The 17,677-nt window shown below is 41.8% G+C and overlaps 2 protein-coding genes across 3 annotated transcripts in view; one reads left to right on the forward strand and one right to left on the reverse strand.

The window, feature by feature from the left end:
- Positions 1-447: 447 nt before the first annotated feature.
- TENT5A (terminal nucleotidyltransferase 5A) lies at positions 448-7,409 on the reverse strand. Of its 2 annotated transcripts, none has more exons than XM_006931865.4 (3): positions 7,039-7,409; positions 6,307-6,856; positions 448-5,207 (listed from the first exon to the last, which is right to left on the reverse strand). In XM_006931865.4, exons 1-3 carry the CDS (start codon positions 7,056-7,058, stop codon positions 4,431-4,433), a joined length of 1,347 nt encoding a protein of 448 aa, XP_006931927.1. In that variant the 5' UTR covers positions 7,059-7,409; the 3' UTR covers positions 448-4,430. The 2 variants fall into 2 exon arrangements, with proteins under 2 accessions (XP_006931927.1, XP_003986386.1); XM_003986337.5 differs by having other exon boundaries at positions 7,094-7,407.
- Positions 7,410-7,759: 350 nt separating this feature from the next.
- Positions 7,760-17,677, forward strand: part of LOC123385745 — a 131,931-nt gene continuing 122,013 nt past the window's right edge. Inside the window, exons 1-3 of the mRNA XM_045058656.1 lie at positions 7,760-7,807; positions 7,867-8,262; positions 15,013-15,090. Of these exons, the coding sequence (XP_044914591.1) occupies positions 7,760-7,807; positions 7,867-8,262; positions 15,013-15,090 (522 nt within the window). The remainder of the gene's footprint in view (positions 7,808-7,866; positions 8,263-15,012; positions 15,091-17,677) is intronic.

Below are 17,677 nucleotides of genomic sequence, written 5' to 3' on the forward strand. Positions count from 1 at the left end.
CTCTTCTCCCAATGTGAAGTCTGAATAATACTATAGAGGCTCAAATTATATACAACGACTGATGACTGAATTGTACCACTTGGGCTACTCATGAAAACCAAGGCCCACTAAAGCCTATTAGAGCCCTGTAGTCCAGATCCATGAATCTCTACTGTTGGCGGCAAATAGGTCTGACTTCTGCGGCTGCTTAACATTGCTAAGTTCATACCCAGGGGAAAAAAAAAAAAAAGAATGGCACATATTAGCTAGACTCTTTTGGAGCTAACTGAGCCAGTCAGAGATAGGTTGGCTGAAAGCTGAACATTTTAATGTGTGCTCTAACCAAAAATTTGCTGAGGGCTAGTCTTCTCCCGATATTGCCTTGTCTTTTCTCATGGAATCGAGTTGGTATTCAGAGGACATGGTCTTTAGCCAGCACAGACATTGAAGACAAAAGACACAAACCAATAGAAAAAAATAACTTCTTTTTATTTACAAGAAAAAAAAATCCAAATATTGGATGCTGTAAACAAAATTCACAATCTGTTCCCTCTAGCACTGATTCAAACATGTCAGTTTTTAAGAGTCCATTCTCCATCAACTCCTTTTCTGCCTGTGACACAGTCTAAAGTCAAAATATTCCAAAGGGTGACCCAAGGTGCAGTTTGCTGCAATAGGACATCTCAGAGCAGGCAATGGTTGTAGAGGTCGGAGAGAGAGACAGCCAGCGGGCAGAGCCTCCTCCATTCTGCAAAAGGATTTGCAGCAAATTTTGCCAAATTACCTTGACATCTTCCACCTTTGTACTTTTAACCATATATTTTGTTAGCAAGCCATTATTACAACAAAATATTACACAGAGATTCTTTCTTGGCACTGAAAAGGCTATGCTATAAGAAATCTTAAAGAAAGAATATATTCAAATAGGTGCTATATGTAATTTTTTTTTTACTTTTTGGTTTCATCTAACACACGTTGTCTTCAAACAACAAAAAAAGCTTATTTTTGAACTGCTGACAGCTTTCAACATAATACATTTCATTTACAAAATAGTTCACAATATTTATTTGACAAGCACTGTTTTGAAAACAACTTTATGCACAGTGAGGCAATCAACGATACACTAACAGAAAGGGATGACAAAAACAGTATGTTTGCTTTTCTTTGCATTTCCTCCGTGGCTTGGGTCAGATATTCTTCCATCCTTGCATCATTTGGAGCCACATTAAAATAGTCCACCCACTACCAAAGTGAGCAGATACCTGACCCCACGTCAGGAAGGGAAAAGTCCATCTTGATGTAGGACTTCTTGAGGCAACCAGATTTACTGCAAATCCAGTCAACTTTTTAAAAGGGCACTGTCACAGGTTAAATTTTCTCTGACATGCCAAACTGGACAGGTGAGAAGAGCCTCCAGAAGATAAGACTTCTTCCTGTTTTAAAGTTAACAGCACACTAGGCCAGATAAACACAAAAGCAAGCAAATCACAGGCACTAATCAGGAGTTGAGAGCTGTTCTTTTCTCTGACCTATACACACGGCTCTCTCTCACCAGACATTCAAACTCTTAGGTTACACATCCACAAAGAGAGACATCTATTCCACTGTTTTGTTCAACTACATATGCACAAGACTATAGTACATACAAAAGAGAAATAAATTATCTAAGTTTTAAAGTAACTGCTGAAGGTGGTCTTGAGCACAGCCTGTTCTATCTGAATGGCAGGTGTTGGCACTTCCAACTATGCTACCAACCCTGGAGTAAAGCAAGAGAAGGACATAAATATTTCAGAAAATAAATGGAAAGTATTTTCAAATAAGGCCCCTCCAAATAAGAAATCTGTGTCATAAATTAACAGCAGACTGTTCCTATGGCAGAGCCAGAGATCTCCAGATTCTTTTTCATATAGTGGACGATTCACTTCTCAATAGTTAGGATAAGAAGGAAGTAGACAGATAACCATCTGCTCCTATGTTCCCGAATATTCCCCTCGTTTTCTTTTAGAAAATCCAAAACAGGTAAGCAGGCGGAGCTCTGGTTTCTGACCGTTAAGTATCAGGCTTGATCTGCAAATGGAATAATATTGCCTGGAAATTCAAAATTAATTCTCAAACCCAGGGCTGGAGTGAGGGAGACTGAGCCAACATGGGAGAAGAAAGAGTTCCCTAGGAAACAGTGAGTGGCAGTGCAGTAGCTGTTACAGCTCAGACAGAATTCACAGGGAAGCTGCTACAGCAGACCCATCAAGTTCCTCTTAAGGCTTCAAAGAAAGATGTGCAAAAGGTAGTTTCAGATGGATTAACCTAGAATTGAACATGAGTGATGCCTAGGTAGCAAACAAATGACACTGCCAATAGGATGATGCTATTTTCTTCCCCAATCCCTCTTGAACTTGATAACAAAAATATGGTAGGTTCTTCAGAGGAATTGTCATAGTAAGCAGTCATCCACTAGAGTTGAGAGGAATTGTGCGGTTGTTTCACAACACAAAGGAAAGGTTTGCATGTGTTAGCTTTGTTTTTAACAAACGCATTTTCAGAGACCAGTATCCAGAGGAATTAAGAGGTGGGGGAAAGAATGGTTTTAGGATTAGCTGTCACTGAACTGAAATAGGGATGCCAGTTCATTTCACAAAGGTTTAACTGGTCTCTTGGGAAAGAGATAATAAAGTTGGATCTGATTCAATGCAAAGTGACTGAATTTTAAGTACAGTACTAAATATTTAAATGCAGTGTGATAACCAGATCAAAGATGTTTCATATTGGCATGAATTTATAAAATTTCATATATAATATATATCTCATATATAAATTTTAAGCAATTGTGCAAATACTCTTTAAAAAGGATAATTTCACATTTACTAAATTCTAGTGGTCCTGGAATGCAGAATGCATTCATTAAAAAATTCATTTAAATATTAATAAAGTAGTGTTCAGATCACCAGAAATTTTATTAGCAGTCAGGGATTTAAATGGACTATCAATGATCCATGATCCACTGGATTATACACCATGGAGGCATGCAAGTATTACACAAAATAAAAGGGTTCCTACTGTCAAAATGGCAGTTCAGTACAAAAAGAGTGCTCTGCCAAACAAATATTCTCCCATTTGTAGAATTCTATGGCTCACAATAAAAGGAAAAAAAAAAAAAAAAACACACTCACTAAAAATGTATACTCTCTGCTCTTCCTATCAAATATATTACTTGTTTTCCTCCTTCATTTGCTTTAATTTTCTAGATGTGGGTTTTAATTCATCACTGCAATATGCCCACGTCTCATGTCATCCTGTTGAAAACACAAAAGCACACAGTATTTAAACATTTTCTATTTGCTACATTATTCTAGACCATAGTCAATGTACTGTGTGTATATATATACATATATGAAGTATGTATATATATATATACACATAATATACACATACATACACATGTACCTATGATAATATCACACCAACGTTAACTTTATACAAGTATTTGCCAAGAAAAAATAGGGCATTTCCTCCACCATTCACAAGCTTATATGTTGTTTTATTTTCTTCTTGAGTCCCTGATAAAATAAAATAATCATTAAACCATAAAATTTTTCCACTTCAAATTTTCAGAAGGCAACAGGCACTTTGATGTTTATTGGTGTGTAACAAATATAGTAACTCTTTATATATTCTACTATATCTCTTCTACTTGGGTATTTTTATCTGTTAAATCTTTGGTCCTTGAGCATACTTTCTTTGTTACAGCTGTTTTTGCTTGCATTTTCACATTTTAAAAATGCAAGCTATGCATGCAGCTGGAAATAATGGATTGTGTCCTCGTAAGTTCTGCTGTTTGTTATGAGAGCTGCACCAACCTACTACTGTTCATTAGGAGCAAGCTGTTTCTGTTAGCGTAATAGAATGGTTCCACAGAAAGCACTTGCTAAAAGTCTCAGATAGTAATCCCAACGTTGGAGTACCCTTTCTTCTTCCATTATTGTTACTATCTGAACTTCTGAATTGAAAACTAGGTTGGGGTAAGACCTTTTTTTCCTCTGCATTTTCCCTTTTGTGAATTCCATGTTATAAGAAACTCTCCATTTTTTCCCCCTATGGCAAAGCTATGGGAGCAGGTACTGCAAACCCATATTGTCATCAAGCATTTTTTTTCCCTTGTCATTTTAAGAGAACCTGGTTGCTTTTAATGACAGGTCTTTTTGTTTCAAGACAGAATCCAATTGGGTAGGAGGAACAGGTGAGAGGGTTGGTGGGTGAGGAGGGTGGTTTTGAGATCAAGCTCCCATATTTATGAAGAGATCCACAAGCTTTGCCAAGCTTAAAACCAGGAGCAGATCATCATTGCACAAAACACATCTTTAATCAGGGCTGCGTCACTCAGCCTTTTTATTTGTGAATTTATTTTCCCTATCTTGTCTGAAACAGCTTCCCCACAGGACACTTTTAAATGATTCTTAATTGCAGGGTAGCCAAGTGGAGTATGTCTGTTGCTGGCACGTGAATACTGGCTGGACCTGGGCGATGTAGTAATTGCTAAAGTTGGCATCTGCTACATAGGGGGCTGGCTGGTAATAGCAAGTGACATTAGCCACATTAGGGATGACATTTTGGTCAGCTAGCACCCGGATAGCCAGCATAGTGATAAGGTTTAAAGTCTGTCTTCTTTCATGTCCCATCAGGCACACCGTACTCTCATTCACCACTCCATGAAGGGTCATGAGATAGTCATACTTGCGGTCTTCCAATCCCACGAAGTGGTTCTGCAGATAGGACTCCAGTTTTCTTTGCTGCTCTCCAATGTCTGAGAAGTCGATGAAAAACCTGGAACACATATACCTCTGAAGGGTCTTGATTTCATCAGAGGCAGGCCTAAAGCCCCTCACCAATAGATTGCAGTACTTAAGCAGGCCGCCCCCTCTGATTTCCTCTGGGTTCCGGGTGGCAATGATCTTGTTACAAAGATGATCAAAGGCTTCATGGAAATCACCATAGACGCTCTCACCAATTATTGTGGGGTGAAATGTTTCAGTCATTGGGTTCTCTGAACATTCATAAAAGAGGAGAAGAGAGTCTAATTTGATTTGAAAAGAATCTACACTAAATTCAAACTGCCTCCGGAGGGAATCCACAAATTTCAGTTCCACATTTTTGCCACTGTTGTTTGACAAGGATATAAGACTCCATCGGTCAGAGTCATTGCACACTTTAACCATTTTCTGCACATAAGCTTCCTACAATTTAAAAGATAAAACAAGATGAGAAGACCTAGAAAAAATAATTAAGTAGATAAATACATCTTCTTCACAGTTGAAAATTATTTTGCTCCTTCCCTTTTGTTTTGTCAAGTTTCAGCAAAACACTACCTACAGGCTTAAACAGTCCTCTGAAAGCAGAAAAAAACGCATTTAACGAGTGGTTTTACCGTCTGGGAAAGAAACTAGAAGTAATAGTTTGAGGCTTTTGGCAGACGTAGCACAGTACTAAGAGGTTCTGTTGTCATGTCTGACTTCTGAAATGTTATTTTTTGAAAATGGTCTTATAGATACAATATTCACACAACATCCACACAATACTCGAAAGACAGAAGGGCATACAATAGAAGGTTGGTCTGCCCCTCACCCTTGTCCCTAGTCAACCCAGTTGTACTCCCCCTAAGGAAACTGATGCGACCAGAATCTTGTCCCTCCAGGGGTACTCTGAAACCCAATATGAACTAAATTAGGACATTCTGGGAGGCTAATTCCTCATGCAATTTTAATTGTATAAAACACGCTTTGAACCAAAGTGTGGGGGTGGGGGGGTTCCCACAATATCCCTCACACGTGAACCGACCAGGAGAAGCACCACACATATCCTTCACACACCGAGTCAGCCTCACGCAGCTGGGAAATCTCATCACATTTTCCAATACACCAATAAGCCCACTGACTCCATTCTGCTTCAGACTGCTCTCTCCCCAAAGACTAGATCGTAAAATGACTCAAAAAAGTGACTTATATCATTTCATTCTTTCACTTAATCAATCTACTCTGGACAAGACTGAAGCAAGGAAAGCCAAGAGTTAAAAAAAAATAAGGAAGAGAAGGGAGAACAGAGGAAGAAGCAGAAGAGTAGTGGCGCTGAAGAACCAAGTGAACTAAAACATTCAATATCGTCCATGCACCTTAGTTTACTCATTAAAAACAAAACAAAACAAAACAAAACAAAATATAGAAGCATGCCCAAACCCGTCACGGCCCGCGGGTCTGTGGCATCAAACGGACGCCCCTCTGCCCGCCGCACCCCAGCCCGGTCCGGGCGAGGACCCAAACCCAGTTCGGGTGGCTTTACCTTGAGGGTGAGTGGTGTGATCTTCTCTTTGTTCACCCCTTCGGGTAAGAAGTCCAACAGGCAGTCCAGCACGACGTCCTTCACAGTCTGAAACTCCTCTTCCCCGCGCAGGTCGGCGCAGAAGATGAGGTCCAGGTCCTTGTAGCCCAGGCCGCTGTCCTGGTGCAGAACGTGGCTGGCGGCCGAGCCGTTGAGGCGCACGTCGCGGACGCCGATGCGCTTCTCGGCCAGGCGCCGCCGCACCACCTTCACGATCAGGCTCGGCTGCAGCTCGAGCGTCGGGAAGTTGCCGCGCCCGTGGATCGGGATGGTCTCGCTCAGGATGCCGTCCAGCCGCTGCACTTGCTCCCAGTTTAGCACGTTGCAGTGCGCCGTGGGGCTTTCGCAATAGTCCAAGCAGTGCCCGCCGAAGTCGCCGCCGCCACCGCCGCCGAAGTCGCCGCCCAGGGGGATGTAAGCGCCGCCGGTCAGCTCGTCCTCGGCCATGGCAAAGTACGCTTCGCCTTCCGCCATGAAGTGCCCTCCGAACGCCACTTGGCCCTGGTCAGTCCTAAAAGCCAAAAGGGGGAAGGAGGGCGGTGAGGACTCGCGGCACCGGACAGGGGCCCAAAAAGGAAAAAGCGCGCCCCCTCCCCGGTCCCTCCGCAGGCTCGAGGGCTTCTGGGAGACTCTCCCTCCCCAGACTCCCGCGGTCCCCAGCCGCGCGCCGCGCCCCGCAGAGAAGCCCCGCACCAAAAGTATCTCTGATGCATCTGGAAAGTGCAAGCGGGAGTCCCGTCTGTGTCACCTGGAGGCGGCCGCCCCTTCGAGGAGCGCAGCGAGCGAGGAACCGCGAGGCGGCAACACTTCTAGGAGCAGCGAGTGCGCTCCCGGCAGCGGCGAGCCACTTAGTCCTTCCTAGACCCCGCCGCCTGCGCTGGCCACTCCCGCCCCTCGCCCCCGCCCGCGCCGCTGTCGCCTCAGCTGCGGTGGTCCCGGAGGTGGCGGCTCCAGCTGCCGCCGTCGCCGCCGCACACGCTACTGTCTCTGGAGCTTTAGCAGTTGTGCGGGGAAACGTCTTCACTACTTTTTTTATACCAGGCCTTTCTGCGCTTCCGGGGCCCAGGCGCTGCGCGCTCGCCACACCCTCTTCATCTGCATAGGGCGCCGCCCCCGCCCGCCCTGCGGACCGAGACTGGCTGAGCGGCGCGGAGAGCCAAGAGGTCCGTAGAGCGCGAGGCCGGTAGCTATTTGTATGTACATGTATATGTGCGTGTATTTGTACATATACTTAACTTAGAGACGGTCTTTCGCGCCTAAGCCTCTCTATTCTTGTTTCCTCAACGGGAAGACCCTGAAAATGCCTCAAGAGTTGTAAGTGGCCCTAAAAACTGAATCACGAGTAAAATCACGCAAGTGCAGAAAGTCGCCAAACATAAAATTCTCTGATTCAGCGCGTCCTTATAGCTTAATGATGGGGCTCCAGAGGTTCCTCACGACCTCGCGCTTAAAAAGTGTATCGGTATAAAGCTAGACCGTTTTTTTTAATCAAGAAACGCTGTCTCGGTGTGAACTATTGAGCCCACTCGTCCATGCAAATCAGTCTCCGCGAGTGAGGGGAAGGGCTTACTAACTGTGTTTCGATTCTCGAAACCTCGGGAAGTGCCTGGGAGCTCCGGGCAAGCCCGAGGAGACGCGGGGGCGGAGCCGCGAGGTTGCGTCCAACTCGTGCGCACGAGCCGCTCCGGGCGGCCGGGAGCGCGGCGTGGGCCAGCGCGCGTCACCGAGCGGACGCCCCGGCGGGTCGGGCGGCTGGGCGGGCGAGCGGCCAATAGCCGAGGACGGCGCGGGCCCGGGGTGCGGCGCGGAGAGCGCGCCGCCGCTGTGTCGTGCGAAGAGCTGCTGCGCGCGCCCGGACGCACCGCGGCGCGTTCTCCCGCGGACAGAGGAAGCGAAGCGCGTTCGTCCCAAGCTAAGGTTTGCTTTTCTAAAGTGAATACAGATGTCAATGTGAAATTGTCTAGTTTTCCACAAAATGTGACAGGTCGAGTCTAAAAGATGAGTTTTTCGAACCTGCTTCAGTCACTTTGGCAGTGCGAAAGGAGTGTAATGGTTACTCCCACACGCGCTCACCACCGAGTTTGCTAGAAAGCTTCCTTTCTTGCGGCCATCTATTCCGGCCGCACGCTCTTTCCAAACTAACTACTTCATGCAAAGGCTGCGGGAGGGAGACTGAGGTAGGGCAAAGGGGAACATGCTGGAGAAGATGAAGGCTCTCCCTGGACCCTGCACAATCTCGGGCGCCTGGCACGGGAGGAAGAACAGTCCGCCCCGCGAGATTTGAAGGAGCTCGGTCCTACTCGCCCAAGCTGCGCGCCCTCGGTGAGGGGATGGGGGTGGGGAGAGGACGGTTACCCGCGGAGCATCCAGATGCGTGGCAACGCCGCCCCCTGCCGGTGCCCTGCGGAGCCGTGTCCCAAAGCGCAGAAACCGACTGCACCTTAGAAGCCATTATCCTTCAGTGTCCAGCCTAGCACTGTAGAGGGGGTTGGGGAAGGAACGTTAGGACCACCACACAATTCTCCCAGGCCCATTGCCTCCCTAAAGGACGTATATCCCCTTGTTCAGCCTTCCACACGTGAATCCATTCTATCCAGGCATTCAGAAAAATTACATATGTGTATATTATGGTTTGACTAGTTATTACGTGCCACGCACCAAGCTAAGTGCTGAGGATGTGAGAATGACTACACTTCACACAGTCTAGCCGGCATGACAGACAAGCCTGTAATTATGGTTCAGCCTTACCTGCATCGTGGGAGAAGTATGTGCTAACTAGGATCAGGAGGACTGGGATAGAAGACCAGAAGAGAGGTATCATTTGGACTGAATCTTAAAAGGTGGACTTCACTTCTATAGCTGAGTAAGGAGACAGGCATTATCAATAAAGGGAAGAGAGCCTTAGAGAATGTTTGAGAAAGGATTATAGACTGCCATGGTGGAAGGGATGAGATTGGTGGTGCCTTTGGATAAGGTTTGTGGGGTTCCAGGAATTTATTGAGCGCCTCTGGGCTCTACTCAGGGCTTTACACCTAAAAACTTCATTAAATCTTCAATTTAGAAAGAAGGTATTCTATGTCCGAGGGATTTAGAAACAGAGCAACTGAGAGATAAAGAGACTTGCCCAAGTTTCATGGCTAATATGTGATTGGGCCAGACCCTGCACCCGACCCATTTGACTGTGTGAGTGCTGTTTAGTCATTTTCAAGAACAGGATTATTTGTAGTTTACCTGTACCTTCTCATTGGAACTCAAGACTTAAGTACAAACAGCAAAAATACTTAAAACAAAAAAAAAAAAGACCTGTTAAAAACGTTACTTTCAAAGGCCAGTGTGAATTCTGCCCCTTCTAAAAATATGGCCAAAGGGGTAAAAATCATGCATTAGGTACAGCGCACCAAAAACAAGGGTTTAACCCTGCTGCTGTTACTTTGTGCTTTATTTTAATCCTATCTCTAAAAAGTGAAGGAAAAATAAAAATAAAAACAAGTCTCAGAGCTGTAAGCACCTGTACTTCAGGCATGCCCAGAATTTTGTTCCGGGGGGCTAAAGGAATGTGCGTTTTACCAAGTTGTCCACATAAGCCTGACACAAGGACTCAGCCACACTTTGCACTGTCCTGCCAACAGCCACTGCAGCCCAGTTCTTTAAATGAGGATCCTCTCCCAATCAGAGGCTGCCCATCTCTGCCCAGCTGCTCCATGGCCTTTTCAAAGAGTAGACGGCATGGCTGAGAGGCAGAAGTAGAGTTTGAGGCCAGACATAGAAGGCCTGCTATGCATGAGACCCCGCACTGAGGAAAAGAGGAATTTTAGTAGCACTGGGTAAGTGCCCTTTTCCGAAGCTGCCAGGGCTTTGTGGCTGACACTTCCTTAAGCCTTTATCAAAGTATTTCCCACTCCCCAGTTGGATTCCCCTCTCACAGCAACCTTCCATATTTCCATAATCTAGACCTTGCTACCTCCTGTACTAGGACATCTGGATAGCTTGTTTTTGGAAGTACTTGGTGAGGCTTTGACTGGATTCATATGTGCCTGATTCATAGTGGCCACTCTATAGGTACTGTTGAATGAAAGCATCTGTTGTTTTCTGTTTCTCTTCTCCTTGTCTTCAAACTGAGATAATATTTACATTCTGGGGGAAAAAATGTTCATCCTTCCATGAATTTGCAAATTTTGCAATTGCAAGCATTTATTTTTTTCTGGATAACCAAAATAATTATCACATGAGAAAATCTGTACTTTCCAAATATATTCATAACTTAGAGGTCTTTCAACATAGTTCAACACTCTTAGTTTAAATTTAGGTTCAGAGTTGCTTTTTTTCCCCCAGCCTTCAGCTTCTGAACCTACTTGGTAAATAATTTACCGTCCCCCATTTAAAACGAAAAAAAAAAAAAAATCTACGACAATAAAATGCTATGAATCCCTATCTGAAATTCTTAAAAGAAACCTTTACCTATACTTTTGAAAACACTTGTAGTTAGCTGATCTTGGTTTTAAATTTTTTTTTTTCAACGTTTATTTATTTTTGGGACAGAGAGAGACAGAGCATGAATGGGGGAGGGGCAGAGAGAGAGGGAGGCACAGAATCAGAAACAGGCTCCAGGCTCTGAGCCATCAGCCCAGAGCCCGACGCGGGGCTCGAACTCGCGGACCGCGAGATCGTGACCTGGCTGAAGTCAGACGCTTAACCGACTGCGCCACCCAGGCGCCCCAGCTGATCTTGGTTTTAAAGTGACAGTAACGATCAGTCTAATAATAAAAGAAAAAATTCAATTTTGGTCTTGATAATAGTTATCATTATTGAGTTTGTTACAATGTGCCAGGCAGTGTCCTCAGTATTTCATATACATTATCTTCTTTTAAGCCTTCTGCAAATCTCAAAACTTTACATGTTGCATACCCATTTTTCAGGTAGGGAAAATAAAGCAGAGGATGGTTGAATAACTGTGAAAAGTGGCAGAGCCTTGGTGCAGACCCACACGTGTGCCTCCTCTCCTAGTTCCTTTCATTCTGTGAGTCTGCCTTGTCCCTGTCTTCTCATTTATCTTATAGACTTAAAACTGATTGGAACTCCACTCTGCTCCTTTCAAAGTACTGGACATTCAGATTGGACACAACATTGAGAAATAAGATATTTTGTCTTGAAGCAACTGCCGAAATGCAGAGTGGCCTAAATGGGCTGAGAGTTTCTTCCACAGTCACTAGTGACCTGACTATGGCAGTGGAGAGCTAGCAAGCTGGCAGCCTTACAGAGCTTACAAGTAACTCTGTACACACTGAAACATAGTGTGAGGTTTGAGTCTGCCCCCAGGTTCATGTAGCAGTGATAATACCTTTCCCATTTTGCCTTGTCTGCTTCCTATCTTCTAAAACCGTTCTTAGAAGATAGGAAGAAGACAAATACATGATTCCCCCAAGCTCATACCCAGAAGGAGAGAGAAGAGCCCAGAAAACTACTGTTAAGACTACTACTTCTCTGTCCCTCAGCCCTATAACCAGTCTCTCCCCATATTCTTGTTGTATTCTTAATCTTTCCATATCAGCCCTCTCCATACTCTCTATTGGTTTTCTCCCTTCCACTGCTTCTGCTCTTTGATCCCTTCCACAAAAAGTGACATAACCCTGTAGAAGCATCTTGCAGTCCAGGCAGAGCAGTGGCAGTGTGAGGAATTTGAGCCACCCCTCCTCTCACCCCATTGGATACACTGCCTTCATAGGTCAAATCCCAGTGATTCCTGAAGCCACTAAGGGACAGAAAGACATCCTCTTCCAAGCATACATATGCACCAGTCTACATTGCAGAGTAAACTGGAGATTTCCCTGCTGTCTGGTTAGTGTTAGTAGAGCAGCAGCTAATCAGAGTGCTTCATGTAAAAACTAAAACTTGGGAACCTACATTACCTGTTTTCCCAGGGAAATGGTGCTGTGAATGGCTTTCCCCATGCTTCTTCAGGGAAATAATAAATGTTTTTTATTCAGGGCCTATTTAAGCCCAGAAATATCCTAAGCCATAAAACTTACAGATAAGTTTGGGAATAGCAGCTCAACTTTTTATTACTTATATACTTGTTAGCAAGCAACAGGTTAACTTTTGTAGTTTTAAACCTTTCAACCCTTTTTATTCTATAACATCTAATTTTATCTTCATAATTATTCTGATCAATGTGCCATCCTAATTTTAGAGAAGAAGAAAGGCCAGGTGATTTTCCCCAAGTTTATAAAGTTATTAGTTAGTATCAATCATAGGCCAGCACTCCTTTCTCTTGGCCACACTGTATAATTTTACATCTGTGTGAATGGATTTAAATGATCAGTTCAGTTTGAAGGCATCCTGTAGCTACACAGAGGGTCATTTGTGTAGACTATGTTCACACTTGTGAATGTCTTACGAAAGCATCACTGCTGTACTCTTAAGCATCTTGTAAATGTAATTTCCTAGGTGTTATTTTTAAGGATGTTTATTTGAAGTCTGTGACCTCATAAAAATAATTTTATACACTGTCATGGATTAGTGAGCTTAGGAAATTCAATATGCAAGCAGCAAAATGTGGTGAACAGATGTACATCATCACTCCTAAAATCACAATTGATATAGATTGTCCTTTAATAGAGTTCTTCATCAGAAAGACTAGCCAGTATTTTCTTGTTCTACTATCAGTGCTAATTATGCCATAAGTTCTTCCTGTTTTGACATCGCAGTGAAATGCTTGCCGTTTCAATCAATGTTGTAAGTCCCGGGCCAGACATTTTCCTTACTCCAAATAAGAGACATACAAAAGTTGCATTCATTTGGCAAACTGTAAACTAGAAATACACATATATTTTCAAAAACTACCAAACAATGAATAAACCCTTATTGTCTAAAGTAATATTTGTATTATGAGTTTTTCCTTCTGTAAGTTTGTACTAGAAGAATGTTTAACTTCTCAGAAGAAAATGTTAATGTTTACTTGTGGTGCTGGTAAAGCTTTGAGAAGAGTCCAAGGAGGGAAATATAATAAATTATCTTTCTTTTTAAAAAGGAATTTGGTCGGGGTGCCTGGTTGGCTCAGTCAGTTAAGCGTCCGACTTCTGCTCACGTCATGATCTCATGGCTTGTGGGTTTGAGCCCTGCGTCAGGCTCTGTGCTGACCATTTAGAGCCTGGAGCCTGTTTCAGATTCTGTGTCTCCCTCTCTCTCTCCCTCCCCGACTCATGCTCTGTCTCTCTCTCAAAAATAAATAAACATAAAAAAATTTTTTTAATAAAAATAAAAAGGAATCTGGTCAAAAATATCTGTGTACATTGTAGGGAAAAAAAAGACCGTCTTCTATGGGTATAGCTAGTTCATTCTGATATTTTTTCCAGTCAGTTCTTAACTTGGACCTATGTTAACAGTTTGACAGTTGATTTCTTTTATATGAGCTTTCAGCATTTTAGAGATATTTAAAAATACTATATACCTACTTTACTAGCACCATTTTGATATGCCAAAATCAGAAATTGCATAACTACCATATGAATTTGTAGCAGCTTTAGAACGTATATTTACTCATATGCATAGACCATACAATAATTCAATAATACCTCCTTGTTTGAGATGATTTTTTTTTTTTAAGTATTTCGGGCATCACTATGTTTCTAAAGTCTTTTCCTACTAACTTCATCCCTTACCTCAAAATTTTCTGCTGCCACAGAAAGAAATTACAATTTAAATAATATAATTAATGTTATCTTGATGTTTGGGAGAAATTACTAATCAAAAAACACACTGTCTTCGAAAGTGTGAGAAACTGAACACAACAAATGACACACAAAATATTTTCTTAAAGCTACTAGAATCATCATTTTTAAGAGACAGTTTTTTTTTTTTTTTTAAACTGTGCAAACTGGACTCTAGGAATAGAAATCTGACTTGAAAGTCCTGGGTTTCTTAGGTGAAATATGAGTGAGAAAACTAGCTGCAGAGTCTCTGCAGGAGGTGGGGGAACACCAAGACACCTAAACTTATTCTAGCAATGTGGGATAAAATAGATTCAAGTTTAATTCCCTAATAAGAAAGGCTTCAAGATGATGGAATTAGGCATTGCTTGAGAAAGTGTAGGGGGAAGAAAAAAAGAGCTATCAAAGTTATTGACATTTGAAACAGAAGCTTCTGACTGGAGAAGATTGGTTTCTTATAAGCCACAACTCCAGCAGGGGTGCTAGGGATTAAAACGGAGTTTGGACTAACACATGATTAAGTAGCCACAGTTTAGATAAGTAAGATATCTCTGAAGGGCAATAAAAGAACTGCCCTCCAGGTTTTGAAATTTGTAATTACTCAATGAAGTAAGTGTTTAGCATAAAGCAAGTGACATTCTTAATTTTTCTTAGCAGAAAGATAGCATATTAAAAGAGAAAAAAAATATATGGTGCCTGGGATTCATTGTCTCCATATCATCCCTGGTTTCCGTTAAAATTCTAAAAACATTTATTTTTTCTTAACTGGCATTAATTTGGCTGCCACATCCTGCTCCCATCTATTTAACATGAGTTCTGTATGAAGGGTAGTTCAGAATGTATGGCTTTGCTGTGTGTTAAAAAATAAATGCTTCATGCAAGCACTTGTGACCTGTCTGGTTGTCTTCCTCTTTTCCTTACATGTCTTTGAACATCATCAGTGTCCTTATGTGGGTTACAGGACTTGTCAAGGAGGTCAGCATACTCAGAAGTGACACAGGTGCCTTTTACACTGCTAAGCACTGGAAATACCTGCAAGGTGAGTCCATTTCATACTCAGAGTAGTATGTCCATATTTTAAATTCATTATTTAAAAAAATAAAATCAACAGTAATAAAAATACATTAATAATAACTATTATATTTGGGGCGCCTGGGTGGCTCAGTTGGTTAAGTGTCCAACTTCGGCTCAGGTCATGATCTCAAGATTTGTGGGTTTGAGCCCCATGTCGGGCTCTGTGCTGACAGCTCAGAGCCCAGACCCTGTTGTGATTCTGTGTCTCCCTCTGTCTCTGACCCTCCCCCGCTCATGCTCTGTCTCTCTCTGTCTGAAAAATAAATAAAACATTTTTAAAAATCTCTTAAATAATAACTATTATACTTTAAAATATGTCATGTTTATATAATACATTGCAATGTATTCTATTTTGTATGTTACTACTCTAGACAACAAGAAGAGATGACTTCAAAATATTTCTGACACCAAATTACCCTTTGCATATTGGATAGGTCTTATTTTGAGTCACACTTTCTTCATAAATCAAAGAAATTGAGTTATCATGACTAACTCATAATCCACTTTCTGTCTAAAGATAGCAAACATTTGGACTAAAAAATTGAAAAACAAGCTAATTATTTAGATGTTTTATCTACATGATATTAAACAGCCAGATATCTGGCTAAAGTTTTTGTTTTTAATAGGGCAAAATGGAAATTTCAGTTGTCTTCTATATTTAATTAAAGACCAATTTGAATGCCTGTATTGATCAAATTAACCAGAGGTTCTACAAACTGCACTTTATGCTGCACTCAAACGTGGGTAGCCTAAACTCAGCAACCCTCCGGTCCTAATAGTGCACTCATATCTCTGAGTTCCAGTGAGAGGGAAGGACGTTCAATGCAGCTGCACTGGGAGGTGAGAGTGTGTGTACACAGGTATTTATATCTCCCCTGGTTTTTTTCCCTTGACTATTCCTTCACTCATCCTTTCTCATTTCCTATTCATTAATACAGATGCATGGCTATTGAATCAGTCTAGTGCTATCAGCCACTATTAAGCTACCTTTTATGAATCCTTGGTTTTGATCACTCTGACTACCTGAAATTCAACTGGCAAATAATCTAGATTAAATGGCCTAAATATATTCTGTGTGTCTGTCGTAAAAAATACTCTATTTAGGAGGATGTTTTCAGTTGAAATGTGGTCAACTTTAAAGTTTTAATAAATATCCTCAATGCTATTATGAAACTAAGTTTCCAGTTTTATGATCATTTGATGACTAATTTTTCTGAACCCCTAGTTATATATGATAGATAGGATTTTATGGGGGATTTAACTTTTCTCCCTTTTATTTGCTTTTTAACACTTCTGGGAATCCTTCAGAAGCTTCCACCACTTTTCTGTTTTATATCAAGTAGGGTATAAAGACTAATCAATTTGAGATTTCAAATTATGCCTTCATACATGTAATACAAAATTAAAAATATACCATTTACTTTGATGAGGATGTTATGTTACTACTTACTCAAATTCTTATTTTTTGACTGCACACCCAGTGTGGAGCTTGAACTCATGACCCTGAGATTAAGAGTCACATGCTCAGGGAGCCTGGGTGGCTCAATATTCACAAACCCACAGAGATATCATCATACTCTCCCACTTAAAATTAAAGGCTTTTGCACATTTAGTTGAAAGTACAGACTAAAATGGTGCCTGGGTGGCTCAGTCAGTTAAGCGTCCCACTTTGGCTCAGCTCATGATCTTGCAGCTCATGAGTTCGAGCTCTGTGTTGGTCTCTGTGCTGACAGCTCAGAGCCTGGAGTCTGATTTAGATTCTGTGTCTCCCTCTCGCTCTCTCTCTGCTCCTCCCCCACTTGTGCACGTGCGCTCTCTCTCTCTCTCAAAAATAAATAAACATTAAAAAAATTTTTTTAAAGTGCTGAATATAAATAATCAGTTTTATAAAACTGAAATGTAAGTTATTCTCTCAAAGTCTGTGGACAAATGTGATGTCTCACTAAAGAGCATTGTAGTTTTAAACAGTTTTAAGTCTCTGACTGTGACTTCTTACCTATTTGTATGGTTTTCTTCTTCTTTGACCTCAGTCCAGCTTGCTTTCATTTGGGACTAATGCCACATTTTGTTTGTTTTTGTTTTTAGTCAATTTTGACTAATAAATCCCTACAATATATTTTACTGTATTTAATTGCACTAGGAAATTGGACTTTGATTACAATTAAGTAGAACATTTCAAATATAATATCATTATAGCATAAGTTGGTTCAACAATTGTGTTAGATTACATTATCCGAACACAGGAAACAGTCAAATTTCTGACTTGGTCATCCCCTGCAGGCAGTGATCTGCTGTTTCTTGCCAGTTGAAGTCTGTTATCTTGTTACTGCTCTCACTGTCAATGGATTATCCTCAACAATTCCATAAATGATGTTGAACTTCCAATGGTTTCCTGCAGTTCTTATCTATTACATTATTCAAGAATAAGATAATTATTTTAAACAAAACAAAAACAATGAAGAAAGAAAGAAAACAAGAAAAGGCTGTTCCTAAAGAACTTCACAAGCCATTTCAATCAGGATTTAGGTAATACCTCAAAGCCTAGCCCAAAA

The sequence above is a fragment of the Felis catus genome, chromosome B2 (assembly GCF_018350175.1).
Source record: "Felis catus isolate Fca126 chromosome B2, F.catus_Fca126_mat1.0, whole genome shotgun sequence".
Classification (NCBI taxonomy): Eukaryota; Metazoa; Chordata; class Mammalia; order Carnivora; family Felidae; genus Felis; species Felis catus.

What these genes read in the sequence shown, in the direction of transcription:
- TENT5A (XM_006931865.4), bottom strand. Translation starts at nt 7,058, where the DNA reads ATGCATCAGAGATACTTTTG. An exon ending in ATGCATCAGAGATACTTTTG is followed by an intron (nt 6,857 to 7,038) that starts GTGCGGGGCTTC and finishes TTTGGCTTTTAG; the next exon opens with GACTGACCAGGGCCAAGTGG. An exon ending in TCACACCACTCACCCTCAAG is followed by an intron (nt 5,208 to 6,306) that starts GTAAAGCCACCC and finishes TTTAAATTGTAG; the next exon opens with GAAGCTTATGTGCAGAAAAT.